The sequence below is a fragment of the Bombyx mori genome, chromosome 15 (genome assembly GCF_030269925.1).
Source record: "Bombyx mori chromosome 15, ASM3026992v2".
Taxonomy (NCBI): domain Eukaryota; kingdom Metazoa; phylum Arthropoda; class Insecta; order Lepidoptera; family Bombycidae; genus Bombyx; species Bombyx mori.
The window spans coordinates 9,678,098-9,704,061 of record NC_085121.1 but is presented as its reverse complement, the minus strand read 5'-3'; the positions used below and the strand labels follow the sequence as shown (position 1 = coordinate 9,704,061).

The window sequence follows — 25,964 nt, the reverse complement described above, 5'->3', positions numbered from 1 at the left end:
GGTTTCAGACAAAGCCCAATATGCATCACGTCAAGCTTCTACTTACACCCAACGCCGTAGGATATAATCTGAAATCAGAGTCCTTTATATGTAAGCAGTCAGTTGCGCAGGTTATATTAACGTGCACAACCATAGGCGCGAGACATAGGTGCAAATACTCATTCGTATCTTTCTAGACCCAGTGGAACGGGCACTGTTAAGACTGGAGAAAGACTCGGACAGATGGACCATATAATATATAATGGTGAATAAGTTACAGGGGATAAGTACTTTTTCACACTCTCTTAATCGCCTTCTACTATACCCATGGGAAGAAATAGGAGGGTGCTATTCTAGTCCGCCAGCACCACACTGCAAAATTATGTTTGATTTATTTTTATTACATCATTTACAGTGGAAGTCAATCGTGAACATTTATTAAGGAAGTATATCATTAGATAAATTAGTATTTGCCTGCTCGATTTGAACACTGGCATCGTTGCATCGCTTGATGCATAAATGCACCTGGCGTCTTATCATTTAGGCCATTATGACTTCAGAACCTATACTACTAAAATTAAATTAGTTCTGCTGTAAAAAGTTCTTCATGTGCTTCTTGTTTGATATAATTCCAAAAAAAATACATCAATAAATATTGATTTCAGATCATCCTGAAGCCAATCCCAATCCTGATGTACCTGTAGATGAAACAGAAGAATTCTCATTGGTTTTAACTACGAAATTGAACAATCACAAAATAATTTATGGAGCAGAAATGGATGCGATCAGATGTGACAAAGTAGTGGTCCCATCCCCACCATCAAATGATGCTGATCCTCAAACTGTTTTAGAGTATCTGTGTGATAAGGAATTCATTGAGTTAAAAACAAATAGGCATATAGAAAATAATAAACAAGAGATAAATTTCAGGTAGGTTAATAATAAAGGCTGCTTAATAAATGGAAATGAATATAGAGTATTGTTCCTATGTGATGGCAGTGAATTTTGCACCAGTATACTGTGACCACTACCAATGTTTAGTGTTGGTACGGCGTATCAACATCGAAATCCTGCCTAATGTTTCAGGCACTCTCAATCTTGTGTTGGAGCTGGCGAAATGGCTGATAGATATAAAGATAAATACATTATGGCTCTACGTCATTGTCATTATCATAAAAAGAAAAGTGACTTCAACAAAATAAAATGACAATATCGTGTGTATCTATGTGGTCCAGTGCCGAATTTAGAACCTACTTCTTTTTTTGAAGTCTGGATCAGACCCAGCAGACGACCACTAATCTGCCGTGTTATGATGCGGTGGCGTTAATATGTGCAAGTCACCGTGTAGGTAGGGGGCAGTTAACTCTTACTGCTTCTGATTTGGTAAGTTTCGAAAGATTTGTTTAAAAGGCGACGACATTGTTTAGTAGTAGACTCAAAGTTAACTCCTATAAACCCACCGCACAGACGTCACGCGTGGCCGATCATCCGGCGATATAAACTAAGACCAAAAAACATGGTGGAATTCACGTTATGATATTTATGAATTTCGGTAACCACTTGATACTAATTAGGCCGTAATTCTTCTGGCCTGGGTCCGAACCACCTACGAGGTCCCGGCACCTAGGGGGCCCGCAGGATATGTGGAAATGGTCCACGACTGCGAAACTGCGGGCCCAAAGATTTTTTCAACACACTAGTAACGATTGTTTTTTGTTTTTTTTTAAAGGAGGTACAAATGCAAAAAATGGTGGTGTCAATCATTTCTTGTTGGAGTAGACACTATATTATGTGGATTTCGAAATGATAAAGGAATAGTTGAAGAGTTAAAAGTGTTCACAGTAAAAGAATTATCAAAACAAAGTAAGGTAAGTTTATTAACTTTAACGTAACGATTTTATGTTTGTTATGGAATTTTACTGTATTCCAAGTAGATATTAAACGCGTTCGATTAAAATGAACTTGATTGATATATTTTTGCCTCAAAAATATACGAATACATCACAAATCATATTGAAATGAGGTCAAAGTCAATTAATTGCATAATGGCGACCCCACCCTTCAAACTAGCACGATTGCTTAGAGATGCCCATCTGTGCGTGTTCAGAAATGTTTTTAATTCACCACTTGTCAAGCGCAGCATTGTCAAGAAAATAAAAAGACAGTCGTACTCAGTGATTCCTTTTTGATCTTACAGAAATATTGGAGTGGCAATGTTTGCTTTAATTTCTTAGATACATTCTTTACTTACGTAAAAAGATGTCTCATTAGAAGAGTGAAACAAAAATACGGAGAAAAAGCATTGCAAAATTTACATAACTTACCATTAGTTAGTTTACTTTTTGAATGGAATCCTGAAGCACATGTACAAGTTAACGAAGCTTACACATATGAAGATGATCCTATATTACCCGAATTATTTATTAAAAACTATGGTTCTAGAGGTATGTACGGTAATTTAGAGATAAATTTAGTTTTAATTAATATTTTTTAATCATGCATAAATCTTTTTTTTTTCAGAACTAATTTGAATAAAATATTTCAGTTATTTTAGAAGGCTTGTTAAATACGAATGAATGAATGAATGAAATGTAATCAAATCTTAGCTGTATATGTAAGCTTGAGGGTAGACATTATTTTGTTGAACACCAAGTTAAACGAAGTCACCTTTGATTTCTGATTTAATCAACAATATGTTATCTTAACAATTCACTTAACACTTGTCCAACTTTAACCAGTACGTACAACAGTCACTGAATCACACAACGTAACAAGGATATAGTAAGTGCACCAGGCAAGCGCAGTCCAACGAATGTTTCTTGCAAGGCACGCACCGCCTTTTTATACTAGCCGGCGCAGCTGGCTTATGAGTCACTTCTGTTGCACGAGTGGAACGACACGGCCGGCGCACCCGGCTTGTGTGAGTCACGCCTGTTGCACGTGATGTTTATTAGAGATGTTAACGCCGTCACGGCCATACTGACATGCGCTCGTCCTCGTGCGCCTTTTTATGGTTGTTCTGTAGACAATAAGCGTATTCGTTCATCCTGACATTAACGGATGCAACTTAAAACGTGGTCTATGATATTAACAATCTAATACGGTTCGGTTCGCATAATTCTTCAGAAAATCCTATACTGGCTATAAATACTGACTGCTTACATACCTGGGCCGGTTCATTTAAATCTCTTCAGGTATGTAAGTATGTCCCTTTTAACTTAAATCGGAATTGTTATCCCTTCAGTTTTTCGAACTGGACCGGATAATGCCAGACCGGATCGCAATCCCTGTAGCTAATTGTTGTGGCTAGTCCGGATGAAAATCCCTATAGCCAAGCCATTGGACCGGACAGACCCTTCAATGACTTCACACTTTTTTTTCTTCTTTTTTTTTTATTCATTGCTAGTCCGGATCAACATCCCTTTAGCCAAGTCGTTGGACCGGATACACCCTTCAACGACCTACATTTTTTTTTCTCTTTTTTTTTTTTTTTTTGCTAGACCGGATTAACATCTCTCTAGCCACATACAATTCTCTTTTTTTTTTTTTTTTTTTAATCTGCGTGTACGGTAGCGTTTGTTAAAACATATCTTAAACCAGAACATTTATACGGAATTTCTTCAGAAATAGTGCGAGACCGACCATCGTTTTCTACATTTCCAACACCTGCACCTGAGGTGCCTGAGCTTACAGACATTGTATCACTACCCGCAGACTATGTTTTGCTGTATCGCTATTTGCGGACAAAAATGTCGCTTCTATTGTCAGTGATAGAGTCGTCATCATTAAGATCAGTTTCATGAACAAGATTACTTAACCCATCTGTGTACGCCGTCACGTCATCGTCACTATAATTTTCAGAAATTTCTAGTAGGCCTGACGGGCCTCGAGGTACTTCGCGTAAGTTTTCATGGGGAACTTTGTACACTAGAACCATTTACATGTCTCAACTTATACCTATCGTTTTCCAAAACTGCAGATGATTGAAAGATTACTGGTGGTCCGGAGGCCTTTCCCGCTTCACCAGGACGGGTGGGCGAGCAAAGGCTCAGCCAAGAGGGGTGGGATTTGCTAACAACTGCCCGAGCGCCTCCGCAGGAGACCTAACAACTCAAGAGCAATTGCTTCGCGAATGAATCTACTACCGGATCGGAATCGCGACCCACTGAGAAGATCCGGCGAGAAACTCAGTGGGCTGATGCATGGGTTAGGTTGCACGTCGACCTCTTTGTCGAGTTCGACGAGTACGATTACTGGGGTTCCTCAGCCTGCTCCTAGTGTTAGAGCTGAAGGTATCTAATGCAAGAGTTATTGGATCTGATGGATCCGTAAGGACGTGTCTAGGGTGACTACGGTGACTTGTTCATGAAACCGCTTACCATTGAATAAATTACTATGGCTTTGTTTTATAAGACTACATTCTGACCCTGAATGGAACATAAAGGGGGAGCCAAAACCACTTATCTGTAACACACTGAAGCTCTGGAACACACGTTGACGTCTCTGGTTGGACCTGCCACAGCACAGTCTCCTACGAGGCGGCGCACCCTAGCGCAAGTGCAGCCGGAGCGCGGGGGCTCCAATATCGGCAGTCCGTGCTGGAGGCGTGATCTCGTCGTTTGGCGGACCCGTCGGCCGGCCTCCGTACCGTCGAGGCGATCTGCCCGGTTCTCGCGGACTGGGTGGGCCGCGACCGCGGAAGTCTCACCTCCGGCTACCTGTGCAGACTCACAAGACATTTTACCACCATGCAAACTTCTTACCGCAACAAATCTTACCAGCCACCACGCAAACTACAATTTTACGGGTTCCACCTCTCTTACACGATGTTACTCCCACACTGAGGAAGCCAACCGCGAACTCTTGTCAAGCACGCACAAGCACGCACTTCACCGGAAAAACCTGCATCCGCCAGCGGAACCCGAACACCGCCGCATCGCCAGACACGAACGCACCGGACGTCTTATCTTACAGGTCACGACGACTTCAGATGTGTCAATTTTTCTTCCCCACGGAAACTTGCTTGCTTGTTTGCTTGCTTGCTGGAGCCCGAAGTCATCGAACGTGTAGTGTTATTGGTATTGAATTGAGTAGATTCTAAAATTTCAGCGACAATTCACAGTCTCATGTCCTGGTTTACTGTACTAGTGCCATGTAACTCTAGCAGTAGTCATTGGCTTAAAAACGATTCGTGTCGGAACTACCCACTCGTCATGACAGATCCATTATTGCGATCGAAGTTTTACTTGAGATTTGCACTTGCCTTAATTTCTTGCAATAGCTTGTTACGTGTTGTATTTCAGTTAGTAAATGCCATGTGATGAAGTCGACAGTCAAACTGGGCAACATGAGCCAGAACGTAAGATGTGACGATTTCTTCGTGGCTCAGATCTTCCATCGAGGTAACAGAGACGTTATTACACGACTTACGTATGCTGCATTCACGCTCTTGTGGCGTACCACTACTAGTATTCTGATCTGCATCATGTTTTTTTTTGCTGTACTTCGAACATGTTCAAACACGTCACGCCAGTGAGAGTAGAGTCCTGATCTCACTTCTGATGTAAGCTTGAGGGTAGACATTATTTTGTTGAACACCAAGTTAAACGAAGTCACCTTTGATTTCTGATTTAATCAACAATATGTTATCTTAACAATTCACTTAACACTTGTCCAACTTTAACCAGTACGTACAACAGTCACTGAATCACACAACGTAACAAGGATATAGTAAGTGCACCAGGCAAGCGCAGTCCAACGAATGTTTCTTGCAAGGCACGCACCGCCTTTTTATACTAGCCGGCGCAGCTGGCTTATGAGTCACTTCTGTTGCACGAGTGGAACGACACGGCCGGCGCACCCGGCTTGTGTGAGTCACGCCTGTTGCACGTGATGTTTATTAGAGATGTTGTTAACGCCGTCATATATATATTTTTATTTTTGATGTTAATGCACTGTCGATTGCACCTATAATTGAGGTGACATCTGCTATGAACTTTTGTCAATTGTTCAATGTTTTGTATTGATGATCACTTTGTTGGTGCAACTTAATAAATAAATAAATAAATATGTACTTAAGAATACGTACTACGAATACATATTAAAGAAAGAAAGCCGCGCGCGCCTTTTACACACAAACAATTTACAAATAAATGTATTTTTTTTTTAATCCATAATCATTTTGAAATAGTAAGAAATTTATAGAGATACTTCTTCTGGAAATTTATAGTTAAGTTTACATTTGAAGCCGTGGCCTAAAGGATGAGACGCCCGGTGCATTCGTATCGAACGATGCGACTGCCGGTGTTCCATTCCTGCACAGGTAACAAATTTTCTGAATGAAATACCTACTAAACACATGTACACGAATGACTGTCACGATGAAGGAATAAGGTGTGGTAAAAATGAACCCACACAAACACACCCACAATAACAATTATAATTTTTGTAATTTTGTGGTGGTAGGGCAGGCGTCTTGTGTTCGCGCGGGTAGGTACTACCTATTTCTACGCCCTACGACTTGATATTTATCTATGTGTCTATGTGAATATCGGTAATTGTATGATTATACATATATTTCTTAAAACGAATCAAACGACATACCTGTCGTATGTTGTTGGTACTATGACAGAAAGAAAGAAGTCATTTATTCGCTAAGCATAGTGAAAATGAATTATTACACAAGTTATAAGTAGCGTGTATTGTTTTGTCATTATTTGACATGCTAATTTTAGTGCAGTGCAAGATATACAATTTACCTTTATAATTTACAAAAGCCGTCCTTGAAATGCCAATGCTAAGTAAAATTTCAATTCAATCCGATAAAAATTCCAGAAGCTCATTGATCATGTTCAAACGAAAATATACTTTAATCATTAAAGGAATGAAATTTTCGAAAATTCGAAAAATACGAACATAAAATGTTTCTTATTCCATTTATTATCACTGCATAGCAAATGGTGTAAATTAACATCCATAAAATACTAGTTAACAACATGGATATCTTTACTTACACTATACATTACTTAAAACTATATACTCTAGATTTAAAAATAAAATAAAACAATAATGAAATAACAACACGATTCTTAAATAAAAATAAACAAGTGTCATGTATGTATTACATTTTAACTTCGATTTATTTTTTATTCAATGACAATAATATTCAATTAATTAAATTAACATTCATGAATTGTTATATGTGTAATTCTAAAAATTTAAAATTCTTCGCGTCCAATAATTAAATAACAATATTAATTCAAACCTAAATTCGACACTTGATGAGAACGTTTTCAGAGCCAATGTTTCCATTAACTGTAATCTCAATAAGGTACGGATTATACAAGCTGTACGGGAATCGGGAGGTAACTAAATATATTATATAAAAAGATATTGACATTGTAAACTAAAGAAAGCAATTGCAATTGTAAAACAATATTTTTTAAGAATACGAATTTTAAAAAACAAAAAAAGCCTCGTTTTGGAATGTTTGGCAGTCGCCGTGTGTGTTAAAAACTTAAGTGACTTTGCTTCTTCGTTTGACCAAAACAAGGAGTATGCTAAATTAATTGATATGGTTCAGTTTTTTTTAAACTCGTAGATTATTACTTACAGATTCCGTACACCATGTATATTTACACTACTAGAATTATTTTAAGCCCGATATTTTTATTAACAATGGGACCATCAACAGTATAAAATATGCAATTTGTAGATTAATTGGGTGTGCGTTAGACTTTTCTAACGTCAGGATGATTTTCATTTATTTACTAAACATAAATAGATGGCACCTGCTTTACGTCTACGTATGGTTAATTTCTATATATGTAATTACTAAAGATTATTTGTTAAAATAAATATTATTTTCAATTCGTGTGTTTTTATTTAGCTCTAATCAGTTGTCGAAGATTGCAGCGAACGGATTCAAATTTGTTTTCTTTTTAAAAACATAATTTTATAATAATTCACAGATAATATCCATTTATAGACTAAAACACCAAATTTTATCGTGTTCACAACACTTATTAATTAATGCGTACATCGCAATATCTTTGACTTTTATACCTATTTAAATTGTGGCAATTTAACGTGACCATCATGACTGATGATGATTACGCGCACACCATCTGATTTTTAATGAAACAACAAGGAATGAGATGATGATCAAAGTATTTACAATATTAACCTTAATTTATTTTTGTCTAAAAACAAAATACACTGTACAACTTAAAATTAATAAGGTACCAATAGATTTTGGTAGTTGTACCAAATTGGAATACAAAACCCATACAAACAAAACTTTTTATCACTGAAAGTACCTTCCTATTCGTTGCGTAGACGTTTTGAATTCAGAACAAAGTGTGAACAGAACAATTGTTTGCATTGAAATACCTACAAATTTTAAAACAGTCTTCGGTTTCACTTATACATATTTAGGTAAATCCCTGTTGTATCAGTGAGTTACTTTGTACTAGCGTTATACAAACCTCTACATGCTATACCTCAAAAGTAATCTAGCTTAGGCTTCATTATAAAAAACAAAACAAAATCTCAAATGGATTACATTGAAAGTCTTACTATTTTTTTTTTGTTGGAAAGAATGATATGTGGGCCTATATAAAATTAACATTTCATTCTTCCGAATTAAATGTGATTTAACTGTAAAATATAATTTAGAAGTCATCTTAGTTACTTAATTGAATATGATATAATTTAATTTAATTGGATTTAAATACATTTTTATAAAAAGTTTCTCTTTGCATGTTTTTTTTAAATAAAATAATAAATAAAATATATTGATAATGTCAACATACTTTTTAAACAAATCATTTAGATGTTCTATTGTACGATATATGGGGGGTCATCATATGGGGTTTCATCGTATTGTTTGCCAAATCATATATAATACCTAATTTGGAAACTGAAGATTCTGCATTGAAAATGCTTTAAAAACAAAAATATGCAATTTTAGATTGTTTAATCTAATACATACACGCCTGTACTGAACGTAGATACGTTTGGTTTGTGTATTATGTTAGTGCGACACGTGCAGAAATTTTCATTAGAATTCGAATTGGTTGCTATGAATATTGTTGTAAAATTTTTTTTATATTCCCACCAAAATTTTATATTATATTCACAGACCTATGTCCCACGTTGCTGCAACGAAAAGTTAAAAGCCCTCACGCTTCACACAGCCATAGTGGCAGAACAAGTTTCCGCATTTCATGCTATTTATCTATTTAAATTTAATATGTCCGTAAAACATCTATGCGATAATAAAATATATTAAAATCTTTGTGCTAACTTACAATAAATTCATTTTCATAAACTATATATTTAATTTAGTTTTACATATGAAAACCGTTTTATTTAATTACCTAATAGCGCGCTTTGCACACTGCATTGGTCTGGTTAATCTAACTACAGCCATTCGTTTCATGTGAATTGTGCTTCTGAATTTTCAGTTACACGAATAAATCGCCAAATATACATTGCGTATAAAAAAAAATTGTTGGCCGATTTGGCATTATATTCTATCTATACAAAATGATCCGTTAATGTTTTCAACATTTTAATTTTAATTTTTTTTTCGTTTTAATTTATAGCCTCGGATCTTTCGAGAACAATCACCAAAGAGGTTGTCATTTTTATCAGCAGCCGTAGAAAGTATCGGACGAGAAGTAACGACAGGCAGAACGTTGTTTTCATGTGTTCGTTTGTCGATTGAATTCAGTCGATTTTATTATTTTATACTATTAATTATAATGTAATAATTACACATATGTACAAACTTATGCAACAATTGTTACAATGGTCCATTATATTAAATATAAAGTTAGCTCCGACCTGCGGGTAGTAAATTGAAATATGTGATCAGAATTGTCCAGTTTTAGCACCAGTTTGTATCGTATCTAAAATTCATTCAATTCAATATACAGATTTTTCTGTAATTTAATTACATATTTAACATAAACATCAAATAATTGAGTTTTGTCACCATTGTTTTAACAATTTTTTTTTGAAGCTAATGCTTAATTTAAAACTAATGCTTACTTCGCCAATCATGAAGTAATCTTCATGATTGGCGAAGTAAGAACATATTGTGTCAACCTTCACTGAAGGCATCTAACCAATATTGCACTTTGTTGTCCAATATTTAATGTGCCATTGAAAAATGAACGTTATGATATACAAATATTTACAAGGGAGTTTATTGCTGACTAGAGATCGACATAGGGGGCGGCATCAATCTTATCCAGATCGGCCAACAGCGCGGGCGTCAACGGGTCTAATATGTCTTCTCGTAGCATGTCGTGAAGCGGCGAAGCCAACGTTTGATCGTTTTCGACTACGGTTTCGTGGACTTGAGTCGACCCACAAACAGAGTTGCCGTTGATCAAGAAATCTCTATTGCTGTAGCTAAAAACACTCCTGTCTTCAGCAAACTGAGGAGTCGATGGCACCGACTTGGAGCATATTCCGTTCGTCGGTATAGTGTAATTCTCTACGGCAAACAAATCCCTGGATCGGCGCGAGTCTATCTGCAGGCCGGGAGCGGCACGTTTGTAAGGCAACGGTGTGCTCGGTACCGAGCGAGACGTATAATATTTACTTTTGTCCGTAACTAGTTCTGATAAATCTAAGTCAATACTGTTTGTATTTTCCGTTGTCGAACTATCGTTCGTGTACGATTGGTTGAATTGGTTTCCGCTGTCGAGTAGCTCTTCTCCGCCCGGGATAAGTGACGTCAGTTGATCGGGTAACATTTGCGATCCCGGCATAGAATCGCAGCCGTTACTCAAACCGTCATTCGTATTTAGCAGATTCGCTGTGCCGTCTGGATTAAGTACATCATGGCTACTGTCTATCGCGTTGTAAATTTTGTCTAAAGTCTCCCTGTTGAGGCCAGCTCTAGATATGTCGCAAGTTTCAGCCAGCGAACCAAAGTCGCAGAACTCATTAGGGACAGGCGTAGGCGGCACCGAGCCGACGGGCGTGTTATTGTAGCTCAGGAGACCGATATTGTTGATTCCGTGTTTTAAAGGCACCGATTGGGACCTAAAAGCGTCTGGGCCCGGTCTATAAGTCACCATTGAATCTTGAAAGAATTGACTGACTTCGCTGGACAGAGGATCGGCCGAGAGCGGCGGGTCTCCGTTTATGTGTTCTCTGAAAGCGTTATTTGGTAGGAAATTTAAACACAAATTATTATTGTTACCGTTCTGAATGCTCGAATTACATTGATATAACTGACTTTTGAAATGGGACGACAGTATGTTTGGCGAAGGCGGAGCAGACATCGGCTGACAATATTTACCGGGATCACAGGTAGTGTTTTTTGTTATAAATTTCTGATCGTTTGGAATAGCAAATGGCTTCGAGCACATGTCATTTATACCCAATGTTAAAGGATTGCGTCTCTTTCGTCCGTTGTGTTTAGGAATGGGCCGAGGGCATAGTCTCGACCTCGGGACCGGTGTATTTCTTGGGCTAACAAAAGGGCTGGCAGCAGTGCTGTGTGATGTCGGTGACGTTTGAAGAGAACCCCCAACGATTACTTGTTTTTGTACTTTAGTTGGACTTTGGCCTCTGAAGTGTCCCGGCGAATGGCACCCTTCAGATATCGGAACAAAGTCGTATTGCTGAGTTCTAGTTGTGGGGCTCTGAGGTTCGTTTTGACAGTGCCCATTGTAGAGATGGGAACCGCTGACATTCGGTATCATTTGATTAGAAGTCTTATCGTTGTTAAAAGGTAACGTTGACCCGTTTTGATGCGGCACACTATGGCACTGTTTCGGGGGATTCACTTCGACCGCTTTAGTCGTGGCCGTCCCGTTCATATCGCTCTCGTCAGCATTTAACGGTTTGAATGCATCGCCGCAATCACTGACTTTAGCAGACTGCTGCTGATTCGTATTTGCTTGAGAGTGGTCAGCGTTTTGATTTATTGCATTCTGAGAGTTGGACCCACTTTGGTTTTTCAAATTTTTGGCAAGTAGTTCGCGTAACTGAGAGATTTTTTCATTTTTTCCTTGACTGTGTTCGTCTTGCGGGTCCTGGCTTGCCTCTAAAAAAATAACGGTTCTTTCAGACTGGTCGATCTCCGCTGCCGCCTCGGCTTGAGCGGCACGCTGTTGGTGGAAGTACTGAAGCAGCTCTTCTTCGTGTTCTTGACTATTCCCTTCGTTCAAATAATCGTCCAGGTCGTGTTTATCGATATTGCAGATACTGATGACGCGTTCTCTGTTCAAGATTTCAGAGTGTTTTTCTTCACATATCACGCCAGTTCTAATATTGATACCGTCGAGGCCGCAACAAGAGTCGGGAGTGGCGGGTCTCTCGGGTGACCTCGCACGATCGGGCGAGTTCGATCTCATGCGGCTATTTATTTTGCGCGGTTTGATGGACGCCAGAGCTCTCGTCGATCGCGTTGGACTCGCCGCCTCCTGTTCCTCCCGGGCCAGCGCCGCGGCGGTGCTTTTGGACCGGCTCGTTAAGTTTTTTGGATCCTCTAAAAAAGCACCCGCGGGACGGAGCGGCGCAGGCTCGGCAACCGGCGCCGACGAGGACCCGGCTTCCGAGACAGCCACGACATGTCGGGCCGCGGCCAGCTTCCCGCCGAGGATCTCGGCCGCTCTCATTTTCTTGGGCAAGTATTCGGCACGCGGAAAGTCGTCCGGTGTTGGCGCCGACACCGGCTGGAGCGGCGGCGCGCGCGCTGCCGTTTCGATTTGGTAGGTCTCCAAGATGAATTTCTTACCGGGGAGGGGGAGGCGCGGCGGGGGCGGCGGCTCAGGTGGACGGCGACGGTGCCAGTCGGCGCGGTCGGTGGAGAGGTCGAGGGAAGCGTTGCTACTGAGGTTGATGGGGAGCGTCAAGTCGTGAGGCGCATACGTGGGCTCGAAGGCGTAGGGGTCGGGGCGATACTCGTGGGTAGTGAGAGCGGGCAGCGGGTGCGCGCGAGGCGGGGCCCCGTAAGCGGAGTATGGCGGCCGCGGCTCATACACCGTCACGTATGCCGGTTGGTATGCGTAGCTGGTCTCGGGTACCTGCTCCGTCTCATGCTTTAACGTCGGATGATGTCCGACGCACGTACCAGAGGCCGCCGGTGATGACTCTCCAGTCAATTCCTGACCTTTGTTCTTTTTGGGTCTACCGGGAGTTCCATGACCCTGTAAACATGAATTATAATTTATTGTCATTTTCCTGATTGCTAACTAATGATTACCAGACTAATGATAGAGTACCAGGGAACTATTCCCGAAAACGGATTAATTTTAGAAAAAAACTTTGATTGATAGGATAAATGTCTCGCCTCCAATAAAAATATTTGAATGAGAAATTTTAAAATCGCGATCAACGTGTCAAGGTGTTTAATACAAATGACTTTGCAATGCACGCGCAATGTAATTTAAATAAAATTAGGCTTCGCTTTAGAATGCGCGTTGATGAAATACCTAATATAATTATCATGCCGTGAGACGTCCTGCCCCGAATGTATAGAAAATCCCTGGAATCTGATCGAAGCGCCACCTATCAGGTTCAAATGATTCAAATGATCTTAAATATGTACATAAGTAAAAAATATAGAAACCGGTCGAGCTGTTTAAGCGTTTAGTGCGAAACAGACGTACAGAAGAATTACACTTGTCAAATGAGCATTGTTTTTTGTTTATACTAGAGGTCCCGCAGTGGTCGAAATTCGACTATAATTAATTGGAATTATCAGTTTGTACACTATTATCATTGTATTTTATACTTCTATAATCACAAATTTTGCCAAGAGTACCCTATAAAAAAATATTAATAAAGACAAACAATATTTAATCTATTCTCAATTTGACCACAAACGTCAAGAACAAAGGTTTGACAATAAATACATAGTATGCATGCGTCTGTGCGTCAAATACATGGTAGTGTGTATAATGTTTTCTTTATTGATTGAACGTATTTAGTATGCATTATTTAAAAAAAATATTAGCATTGTGCACTTCGTCTTTATATTCTCTATAAGTGTGGGAAATTTCATACTCCTCCGTCCGCCCAATTTTCGTAAAAAGGGATACAAAGTTTTTGCTTCACGTATTAATATATAGATTCTGGTACATTCATTACCATTTCTATTCGACGATTCACCTACAGTCGCCGTTTATTCAATTTGCTCGGACGCAACCGACCTTTTTTAGGATGGAGGGATTGCTGGTGGCCTATGCCTTTCCAGCTTCATTATTGCTTCACGGGCCCATCCAGGAATGGAGGATTTAAAAAAAACCGCCCCATCGACCTATCGGAATCGAACGCAACCTACCACATACCGATGGTACTATGCGAGAAACCTACAACTGTACAAAACATTAACCTAATACGATAAACTACCCTCGTGCATAAGTAAAAAAAAAACAAAAAAAAAAAACAGTGACGACTCTAACGCCAGAACATTATTACAAAAATTAAGTTTTCGAGATAAACTAAACATAGATATTTTGTTTTAATCATTTAATGTTCAACTAGAAGGTAATCGAAAATTCGTTCAAGCACAGAGTACATCTATATTGTTTATTCTAAGATAACGTACCTGCATTTTCCGTTTTAAATGTTTTATTAATTGTCGACTCGTTGCGTCATCAGCGGTAGCTGATCCTGAAAATTAAAATTGAAAAAATAAATGAAAACTTACTGATGGTAGGACTTCTTGTGAGTCCGCACAGGTAGGTACCACCGCCCTGCCTATTTCTGCCGTGAAGCAGTAATGCGTTCGGGGCAGCCGTTGTAACTATACTAAGACTTTAGAACTTATTTTACTGGTGGTAGGACCTCTTGTGAGTCTGCGCGGGTAGGTACCACCGCCCTGCCTATTTCTGCCGCGAAGCAGTAATGCGTTTCGGTTTGAAGGGTGGGGCAGCCGTTGTAACTATACTGAGATCTTAGAACTTATTTTACTGGTGGTAGGACCTCTTGTGAGTCTGCGCGGGTAGGTACCACCGCCCTGCCTATTTCTGCCGCGAAGCAGTAATGCGTTTCGGTTTGAAGGGTGGGGCAGCCGTTGTAACTATACTGAGATCTTAGAACTTATATCTCAAGGTGGGTGGCGCATTTACGTTGTAGATATCGATGTTCCCAAGTAACCACTTAACACCAGGTGGGCTGTGAGCTCGTCCACCCATCTAAGCAAAAAAAAAAAGGTATTTAAAGCATTGACTTATTTTCTTGGCGAGTACTCTTCCGAAAAAGTGAGAAGACATTATCAGGTTATAAAAATGAAAACTGAAGACTAAGGGTGAACAGAGTTTAATATTACCATGAGGCTGCGGGACAGCTGGTTGTGGTGACGTAGACGGCGGCCCGGGAGTGGTCAGGTTTGGAGCCGGTGATAATAAATGTTGTGACAATTCTAAAATATTTGCGAACTTCACACCTGAGGAGTAAAAAACATATTATTGGACACAAAATAAATTAAGTAATTTTAAAGATTTTTTGCAATACAGAATAATATCGAGGAGTAAAAGGTTATTTGGTTTTAGCGATATTTTTGCAGCTTTTCCATGAGAGCCATTTAAAGTTTGAAATTTAAGAAAAATATTGTAACGAAAAACTTCAGCTAAACTTAATTGAATTTCAATTTAAAAAATCGAACTGTTGATGCTAATCTATATATTAATACGTGAAGCAAAAACTTTGTACCCCTTTTTACGAAAATTGCAAGGACGGATGAGTATGAACTTTCCCACACTTATAAGAGAATATAGAGAGGGATTGCAGAATGCTACATTTTGTTTAGATTATGCCTCAATAATACATTAAATCAATAAAAGAAACATGACACACACTACCATATATTTGACACACCACACGCATATATACTCTTCGTTTATTGTCAAACTTTTGTTATTGTTTAAAGTCTGTGACAAAATTGAGAATAGATTAATATTGTTTGTCTATAATGTAGTAGTAGTAGGTAAAATAATAGTCTTTCACAATAGAACCATAATAATGTTCAAAACTTATAATTTCAACATATTAGTCGAATTTCGACTACCGCGGGACCACTAGTACCAATAAATAAAACAGACCTTTGATTACAAAGATAAGTGTCGCTTAAACCAAATAGCCTTTCAGCCCTGTATGTAGTAAATACGATTGAATACATAGAGGTTGTTTAGTCAAAAAAAGATTTTAATAACAATTAATTTTATATTACCTAATTTTGTTTCTGCCCAGTCGCAAACTATCCTTTCATTTTCTCGTGAAGTCACAATTGGTTCCTGGAAGATTTAACATATTTTTTTTTTATTTAAAATATTCGATTTTTATTACGTAGATTAGTGAAGGGGTTGAGTGCTCATCTGGAGGTACCTGGAGTCCATAGACAACCACCGTGATATCCACCATAGGCAGCGGCTTGGCTTTGCCGCTTGCATTGCAGAAGCCGATGGGCGACGGTAACCACTCACCACCATCAGGTGGGCGGTAGGCTCGTCTGCCTACACAGGCAATAAAAAAAAAGGATATCCACCACCAGATACGGGTTCGAGGTTTCAATTGTAATAAAAAAAAAGCGTCATGTATGTAACTTGCCTTCGACGATTCACCTAAATCGGGTAATTGTGGAACTTCCAATTTAATCCTTTTTCGAAGACCCGCATAGCAATATCTGAAAATAAAAATAACCTCCATTATTAATTCTAAACCACCGTATGCTTTGCAAGTTTACCTATTGAATTGAATTAATAAATAAAATCTAAGTATATTAAGACATTATGAGTTCACCGACCTATTATTATGCAATTTTCCTGTGTACCGTGTAATGGTTAAATAATATAATATTTACATACCGGGTGGTTTTAGAATAATGAACAAAAAGATTCTTGAGGTTCTATTGAAAACTGATACTACAGTATAATAAAATCGTAAAACAACTATTATAAAGGACAAAATTAGTGTCTGTCTTCGTTTTTAGCAATAGTACAAATAAAATCAATTTAGTGTTTTTGTAGCGTACAATTTAATAAAAAAACAATCAAGTTAAGAGACAGATTGCAGTGCGCGACCGTCAACTTTTGTTTTACATTACGTGTTCATGAAAATCAAGTCACTAAAATAGAGTTGGTATTTAAGGTCAGACTGACAAACGAATATCTGCATTTGAAGCAACAGCCTGGACCTAGTTTTTGTAAGAATCGCTTTTTATGTGTGTATTTTAAAAGTCTAACTCTAAGATTACTGTATTTTTTTAAACATTATTTAAACTTTATGCTATTTTATATTTATTAATATATCTATGTAAAACCACATATTATTTGCGTTATGTCAAGTACGCAAGGGCTTTTGAATTTTTGCGAGCTTTTTTATACTATTGTGTTTTTTAATTATTTTAATGTTTATTCTGTACAGTTTTATTTTGAAAACAAAATAATAAAATGTTATTTTTCTTTACAGTGCTTGAGTTAGCAACAATAAGCTTGAGTTAATTTTATTTTGGAGATTGTCTCTTTTAATTTAAAAATCTTTCCGATTGAGGTATCGATGCAATTGAGGGTACAACTTTTATGGGAACTTGCCTTTTGGTGTCTACGGGCTCGTAGCCGCTTAGCACAAGGAAGACCATAGCGTCGTGTAACTAGTTAAAGAAATATGTGAAGTTACGATGGGTCCATTTTTTTTTAATTCAAACTATTATTTATGGCCCTTAATTAGTTTATGAATTTAATCTATACATATGTTTCTGATGTTAGTAGCGCTCCAATACTATTCATAAGTAACAATATCGCATTATCGTTATGACCCGGAACGATTTAATATCATACTATGCGTATCACTATCACAGTACATTACGCGGACGTCACTGATAACGCTATGCCACTTAAAACATTATTCTTCAATGATAATTCACGACCACGGAAAATGTGCCAATTAAAACTAGTCAAGGCAAGTTAATGGTTTTTTTTTTGACATAGTACATGGGTGTGTCTCGATAAATATGTCCAATGTAATTAGAGCCGTGTGAGTAATCTTATCGCGCGTAGTCCTCGGACGTATTGATTTAAGCCATCTAATAAATAGCGAATTCTTTTATGAAAATTGTAACACTTATTCAAAAAACAGAAAATATCAAATCCACAATAATGTGACAGGAAAGCAATTATTTTTCGTTCATTCACGGTCATAATTTATCAGAAAGACTGATTGATACCTGAACCAATCTAATCTAGTCAATTTCGTAATATTTATTATATAAAAATTTATTTAATAACTGACAAAGGTAAAACATTGCTACGCTGAAAATGAAAACTAAATTTAAAGTATCATGGCGATGATAAATTATTTTATATGGTAGAAATGTACGTAAAGGTCATTAAATCAATTTTAATTAGTATTTTTTTTTCTTCTAGCTTATCTTTAGTTGTTATAATCTACGTATCATTGATGTATCAATATATAATATCAAATATCTACATTACGCGTGCTTTATGATATTGAAAAATGGATACGCAACTCAAAAAATATATTAAGTGTTAGTTTTCATTACCCGCTAAATGTGAATAATTGCAGTACTTTCATTCAACTTTTTCAATTTCATTCATCATTCTTATCATCATCAACAATGACGAATTTCAGGTTAGGTTCAGGTCAGGCTAGGTTATAAGCATTTGTTTTATTTGAATAATCTTAATCAGTGTTGTACTCTTAGCAGGTGATAAAGATTTACAAATAGATACATATTATGTCTTTCTTTTCCATTTACTCTAGATTCAGGTCTTTGATTGCTCTATGTGAATGATATTTTTAAATATTATTTTAACTATATTAATTATAATTAGTTCATTAAATATTTGTAGTCGATAAAGACTTTGGCGGTGTCCGTTTGTTGTATGACCGGTTCATAATTTATCTCTTTTCCAATCGATTTAGGCAACGAATTAAGTTTTACTCGACTTATTTAGTTGATAAAAGATCAAAAGACAAGTAGTTACTTGGGAATTAATTTATAATGTTATTAAATGGTCTGTTAAATTAAATGAGATGATTCAATTTGAGATAGTTTACAATATTTATATTACCTAGAATTGCCACGAGTCCCAAGCCTTCTGGGCCGTACGCTCGGGTACACCTGTTTCATGACTTTACCGAAGTCTGCAGTCGACAGAGGCTTCATGTTACTACTCATACAATGAGCTCTGGGAACGAAAAATAAGAACATTTTACAGAAACTATTCAGGCAAATCAGCTTTCGTCAATACTAAAATATTGTATAAAATAAGTGAATTTATTAATTGCTTTGAATACTGTATAAACTATTACGAGGGATCAAAAAGTAGTGAGAACGACATACTCCTTGGTAAGAAAAATAAATAAATACTGGCAGGCATAGCTCAGATACATATTTGTAATTTTAATAAAGAAAAAAAATCTTCGATTCTCTTTTGTTTTTTTTTTTTTGGATGTAGTCATTTGTTTGATTTTTTTTTTTGCTTAGTTGGGTGGACGAGCTCACAGTCCACCTGGTGTTAAGTGGTTACTGGAACCCATAGACATCTACAACGTAAATGCACCACCCACCTTGAGATATAAGTTCTAAGGTCTCAAGTATAGTTACAACGGCTGCCCCACCCTTCAAACCAAACGCATTAGTGCTTCACGGCAGAAATAGGCAGGGTGGTGGTACCTACCTGCGCGAACTCATAAGAGGTCCTACCACCAGTAAAAAATAATATTAAAATAATATATAAACCAGTGATGGAGAAAAACGTAGGGCAAACGTTATTAAATACCTCTGTTTAAAAAAGTTAACGACGCAAGAGATTAATTGCGATTTGGAGGTAACATTAGGAGAGTCTGCTCCGCCGTATTCCACTGTCGCAAGGTGGGCTTCTCAATTTCGAGTACGGAGAACGAGCACGGAAAACGAACATCGTTGCGGCCGTCCATCGACGTCAGTCACCCAACAAAATGTTGCGAAAGTCGAGAAAATTGTATTGGGCGATCGAACAGTTACCATCCGATACTTAATTCAAGAAACGGGCATTCCATATGGAAGTATTCAATGCGTATTGAAACAATCTTTGAATATGAGAAAAGTCTCCGCAAGATGGGTGCCGAGAATGTTAACCGACAGTCAGAAACAAAATCGACTTGACATTTCGAAGACATTGCTGGACAAGTTTCAAAAAGATTCGGAAAACTTTTTGTCTCGTTTCGTAACAACGGACAAAACATGGGTCCATCATTTTGATTCCGAGACAAAACAGCAATCTTCGCAATGGAAACCGCCATCATCACCGATCCCGAAGAAGTTTCGTGCCGGGGCATTGGCTGGCAAAGTTAAGGTAGGCCTCAACATTTTGGGACTCAGAAGGGATATTGTTGATTGATTACTTGGAGCGTGGAACCAAAATTACAGGCCAATAATATGCAGCTTTAATTCCTAAGTTGAGGAATGGCATCAAAGAGAAAAGGAGAGGGAAACTTCGAAGGGGCATGCTGTTTCATCACGACAACGCACCCGCGCATAGGCCGGCAGTTGCGATGGCTGCCATTCAGCAAGCTGGCTTCGAATTGGTTGACCACTCCCCTTATTCACCAGATCTGGCGCCTAGCGATTTTTATCTGTTCCTCAAATTGATAGAATACTTAAGGGGAAACAGGTAAGAAGACGATAACGAAGTGATGGATGCCGTGGAGAGCTTTTTGCAGGACCAAGACAAACACTTTTTTTGAAAGGGATTGAAGCCTTGGAAAAGCCTCGGTCTCGGTGTGTAGAGAAATTATCAATAGTTATTATATTCTATCTAATTCTCACTACTTTTTGATCCCCCCTAGTATATGTATATGTGTATACTTAGTCTGGCCATAAATACTGTTACAATAAAAAATAAAAAATATTCTATTGCAAATAACATTTATTACTTTTAGAGTGTGTTAGTTTAATACATAAATATAAAGCAATTTAAAGTATAAAAAGCTTATTCGAAGTGGTCTCCATTGGCTGCAATACAGTCCTTTAAACGTTGAGGCCAATTATCAATAGAAGCACGCACTCTTTCCATGGGAAAATTTTTCACTGCCAATCGTACGGATTGTTTTGGGGACTCCAAATTATCATGGCGTTTAGAGCAAGCCGTACTCTCTAAAACTGACCATAAATCATAATCCAGCGGATTAAGATCAGGACTAGACGACGGCCAGTCTTCAGCTCTGATGAAGTCCGAAACGTTCGTTTCCAACAAAGACTGCGTGGACCGAGCTTTATGACCTGGCGCCGAGTCTTGCTGGAAGGACCATTGTTGATTATTGAACATGGTGTTGTTAAGGGGCTTCACTACCTTCTTAAGAATGGTATCTTGATACACTTGTGCCGATGTTTTGATACCTTTTTCACAACAGTATGGCTCAGTCACTCCTTCATAGCTAATACCCCACCAAACCATCACTGAAGTCGGATAGTGCCCACGTTGCACTCTGTCGACTAATTGGGAAGCTTCCTTAGAGCTTTGAGCATAAATACGGTCATTTTGTTTGTTAAAATGTTGCTGAATTGTAAAAATTTTCTCATCCGTAAACAAAAATTTTCTATGACCTCCCTTTGCGTACCGCTTCAGTAGTTGTTTCGATTTTACCGCCTTATTCTTTTTTAAATTATCAGTTAAAAAATGACCAGTACGTCTCTTATAGGCTGCAAGTCCTAGGTCATCTTTTAAAATACGCGACATGGTTCTAGGTGCTATTTTCATCTCCCGAGATAAAATCTTTTCCTTTCGGACAGGATTTCTTCGAATTCTTTCCCTTACTGCTTTGACCACCTTTTTCGTACGAACACTACGTGGACGGCCAGATCTTTTTCTGTCACAAACAGAAGAGGTCTCATTGCACCTATTAATAGCCCGGTACACAAACATTTTACTAATACCAAGCGTATGGAGAGTTTTAAAAATTGCATTTGGCTCCATACCTACTTTGTGTAATGCAATCACAGCAATTCGGTTCTCTTTATCACCCCACTTCATTTTAATATCGCAAAATATTGTACAATGTATTGGCGCCAAAATGAGAAAACTCAATGAGCAATCATATAAAAATGACAGATTCCAAATTCAAATGTAATATTTTGTTTATTTTAAATTGTAACAGTATTTATGGCCAGACTACGTATATATATTTTGTGTATGTATTTGTAATTTAATATAAATTTAATTGCACCTACCACTATTTACTCTGCACTACCTTTGGTTAACTGGTAAAGAATGCCTTAGGCATTAAGTCCGTCAATGTAAATTTTACATGAAGTGTAGTAAATAAATTAATAAAAAAATAAAAAAAATAGTATGTTATGTATTATAATACGAAATGAATAAATAGGTGATATCAACAAACGTAACAGTATGTTTTACTAGAATTCGATGCCTCCAATGAACACTACACTAACTCCAAATTCGTAGGGTTTAGAGGAGGAGCGTTTAAACGAAAAAAGTTGATAAAATCTTTATTATTGCAGATATATTTATGGTTTTTTTTTGTGTAACTAGCTGATTTACTTTTGCTTCGAACCCCATCAATAATGATTTGTAATACTTTTAAAATAGTGAAACAATTTGCGCGAAAAACGAAAATTTCAAAATTTTGAGTTAGAGTAGTGTTCATTGGAGGCATCGAAATGAGAAATGGTTGTTGAAATAATATCTTCTACTAATAATAATGATACTAATTCAATTTACTATTTAAACAATACTATTTTATAAATATATTTTGAACCACTATTTTTATGTATCTAGCTAATATGGCTTATCAAGTTTTTTTTTATTGCTTTGATGGGTGGACGAGCTCACAGCCCACCTGGTGTTAAGTGGTTACTGGAACCCATAGACATCTACAACGTAAATGCGCCACCCACCTTGAGATATAAGTTCTAAGATCTCAGTATAGTTACAACGGCTGCCCCACCCTTCGAACCGAAACGCATTACTGCTTCACGGCAGAAATAGGCAGGGCGGTGGTACCTACCCTTGCGGACTCACAAGAGGTCCTACCACCAGTCTAATAACGATTGCCAGAATGAGTTAGTGTTAGCACAGGTAGCCTATTCCTGCGGCTGTTTTCATTCACTTACTTTTTTTCTGTGTGTATGCATTTTTTTTGTATTGCTTATATGACTCGATGAAAACATGGCCCACTTGGTGTTATTTGTTAGCGGAGCTCACAGACATCAATAAAATAAATGCCGTCGCTCTGCTTGAGACATGAGTTCTAAATCTCAGTTTTATAGTACAAGGACTGCCCGACCTTACCATTACCGCCCATCAGCACCCGGTAAAAAAAATGTGTAATGGATTTTATAACAAATGTTGTTTCATTCATTGCAGAAGCGGAGCAACAATGAACACATGTTAAGTTAATAATTATGAACAAAAATCAGTATCAAACCCCAATATCAAACCACTACATAATTTGCAGAATACAACGACCGAGTTCCTTATATTATATTATCTATTACCTAATTGCTTGATTTTATCATGCATTGTATTTCATAACAAACTTATATATATTATACTGATAAATGCAGTCTATGGCTTCTTATATTTGTCTAGCAGGGAAAATACGCTCATGACCCACTTGGTGTAAATTTTTTACAGAAATGAACATGAATACTGCTATTGACCTTGAGATTTGGGTATATGTTTCACTTGTATAGTAATAATAGAAATTATATAAGGTATCGTCTGGTAATGGTAATTACAACTAAATGCTTTTTATAACATACACATTTACTATCGTAATGACACAGAAAATGGAGCATGGATAATGAAACCAGAGATGAAATGGATGATGTTTGTACAGAGAACTAGAGAGAAGAAATTTAAGGCACTTTAAGGCTAACAGATTAACATGCAGTGGAGATTTTCAGAATAGGCAATTTATTCTAAACTTTAACTTTTATACTTACATGTATTCATCATAAACATCCTGTTTGGGTAATGAGACATCAGGGTCAACTTCCAAGTGTGTTTGTATCCATGTAACAGTCTGTTTCAGTTCAGCTCTACAAATATGTTCTTCAATTAATCGTTTTATTCAAAACTGACATATTAATAATATTAAATTAATAAAACTTTTACACTACTTTATCATTCAATATTTCATAGGCTACACATACAACAATTATAACACAATAACAAATTATCACCTATTTCTTAATATTTTTTCCACAATAATAGAACACTTAAAATTTCAAAATACCTTGATCCTAATGGATTGATTGGTTGTTTTAAAGGATCATGAGGTGGTACTCCTGTTGGTAGCCGCAGATAAAGCAACAGCTTTTCTGCTCCGCTGAGGGCTTCAACAGCTTCTATTAAGTGAGTTACTCTTTGTCGGCCCTCTTGACTAAAAAATTAATACAATTATTATATATTAAATATCATATTTCATCAAGCCTTGCCACATACATAAGAAAGAAAAGACTTTCATCCCATTTAAGTTTCATGCTGCTTGTTCCTTTGATAAAAAGGTATTATTTTAGACATCGCCAAAACCAGGCAACCAAATGTCTGACAAATATCAAATCTAGTCATGAAATGATCGTGGAATAAATTAAATAACATGATTAATGAGATTTTGACCTATTACTAACTACTAAGTAACTTATATTGCATTTTAAATAAAACATTTTTGGCTGCAATCAGTTCAGAATAATTTTTGAATGAATTTTTTTTTTTAGGATTAAAGTTTTGATTCTTGGATTTGATTATTTACTGACTGCTCTAAGCTCACTGTCCACCTGATGTATAATAGCAGAATCTGAATTTGATTACCCACCTTGAGACATAAAGTTAAAGAGTCCCTTTTCAACATGATGATGAACTTCAAATAGAATTCGAGTACAAATTTCAGTGCTTGATGAACAATTTTGTGCTTTGATTAAATAAGTTTTTGTTGAAAACAGGACCAAAATTTCAGGTCTGCCATAAATAAAAAAATTACAATGCAAAGAAAATACTTTGCTAATTACGGAAAAGTATCATTAGTGATCGCTTATTGATAGATTTTTTAGCATTGTGTATTATAATTGAATATTGTTTTGTTCATTAACTTGTTTCTAATCCAATATCTAAGCTAACTTCAGTAATTTTAACTTTACTATCTGCCACAAACCCAGTTTTCCTATTTAATAAAAAATTCAAAGCTTTCTTAAATTTAAGTTTCAGATATTAAAAGCTTTAAATAAAACTGATTTATTTGATAGCTCATAGTGATACTAATAGTAAAAGTAAGTTTGTTTATTTCATTAATTAACTGCAACATATTGATAATTTTATTTAACTAAATTTAATGTGCATTTTTATGTGTACTTTTTACAGAAAAAAATATTCATTTTACTTGTACTGTGATCATCATAACTGTTTCCTATTCACAATCTTTACTAAACAGCTGTCCCTAGACATTTGGGACAAAAACAGGTGTTTTTATATAGTTTTTAGAAATGAAAATTAACACTGGAATAGGTGAATTTAAGTGTATTGTTGACATTAAAAAAACCAGCAGGTGTTTATCTATCAGCATTACCTGAGAGTGTTCTCAACTATTTGTTGCATAGAAGTTATTTTGTTCGAGTCCATCTCGGGTTCTGTACCCTCGGTAGCACCACCGGGGCCAGTGTCACTCGAGGATCCTGGAGCGTTAGTTGAATCACTGACACTTTCTTTATTGTAAGACGCAGTTTGCCTATGTTTTGGATGATTGACATCTTCCCGATGAAGTTTCGCGTCATCCGCTAATTCTGCCTCACTTTTCACGTCTTTCGAGTTTTCGTCATTTGCCCAAGGCTGAAATGGACCGGTACTTTCCATTCTAGCCCAATGAGCTATAAAAAATAGTTTTTATTGATCTCATATTGCCATTTTTTTACGGTGTATTAAAAATGCGTAACAAAACTCCATTTTCTTGACATTTGATCAGCTGTGAGGTGAGGTGTGAAGGGGGAGGCATAGATT

The 25,964-nt window shown here is 37.1% G+C and overlaps 2 protein-coding genes across 5 annotated transcripts in view; one reads left to right on the top strand and one right to left on the bottom strand.

The window, feature by feature from the left end:
- LOC101742694 (decapping nuclease DXO homolog) overlaps positions 1-7,848 on the top strand; it is an 11,520-nt gene extending 3,672 nt beyond the window's left edge. For 2 of the 3 annotated variants that reach the window (XM_062672586.1, XM_062672587.1), the window contains exons 2-5: positions 645-909; positions 1,709-1,847; positions 2,177-2,423; positions 2,500-7,848. In XM_062672586.1, the coding sequence (XP_062528570.1) occupies positions 645-909; positions 1,709-1,847; positions 2,177-2,423; positions 2,500-2,510 (662 nt within the window). In that variant the 3' untranslated portion in view covers positions 2,511-7,848. The remainder of the gene's footprint in view (positions 1-644; positions 910-1,708; positions 1,848-2,176; positions 2,424-2,499) is intronic. The other variant, XM_062672585.1, reaches the window with a different exon arrangement.
- LOC101742841 (uncharacterized) lies at positions 6,898-25,964 on the bottom strand. 2 transcript variants are annotated; one of them, XM_004928673.5, is made up of 9 exons: positions 25,537-25,964; positions 24,211-24,357; positions 23,918-24,013; positions 19,041-19,157; positions 16,558-16,633; positions 16,181-16,244; positions 15,281-15,397; positions 14,558-14,622; positions 6,898-13,154 (listed from the first exon to the last, which is right to left on the bottom strand). In XM_004928673.5, exons 1-9 carry the CDS (start codon positions 25,818-25,820, stop codon positions 10,203-10,205), a joined length of 3,918 nt encoding a protein of 1,305 aa, XP_004928730.1. In that variant the 5' UTR covers positions 25,821-25,964; the 3' UTR covers positions 6,898-10,202. The 2 variants fall into 2 exon arrangements, with proteins under 2 accessions (XP_004928730.1, XP_012547901.1); XM_012692447.4 differs by lacking the exon at positions 19,041-19,157 and having other exon boundaries at positions 25,537-25,958.

Bases quoted from the DNA above. Each gene is read 5' to 3' on its own strand.
- LOC101742841 (XM_004928673.5), bottom strand. From the start codon at position 25,820: ATGGAAAGTACCGGTCCATTTCAGCCTTGGGCAAATGACGAAAACTCG. The intron at 19,158-23,917 runs GTAAGTATAAAA...TTTCGTTCCCAG, and splicing joins GATGTTTATGATGAATACAT to AGCTCATTGTATGAGTAGTA. The intron at 15,398-16,180 runs GTAATATAAAAT...TTTACTCCTCAG, and splicing joins CTGGGCAGAAACAAAATTAG to GTGTGAAGTTCGCAAATATT.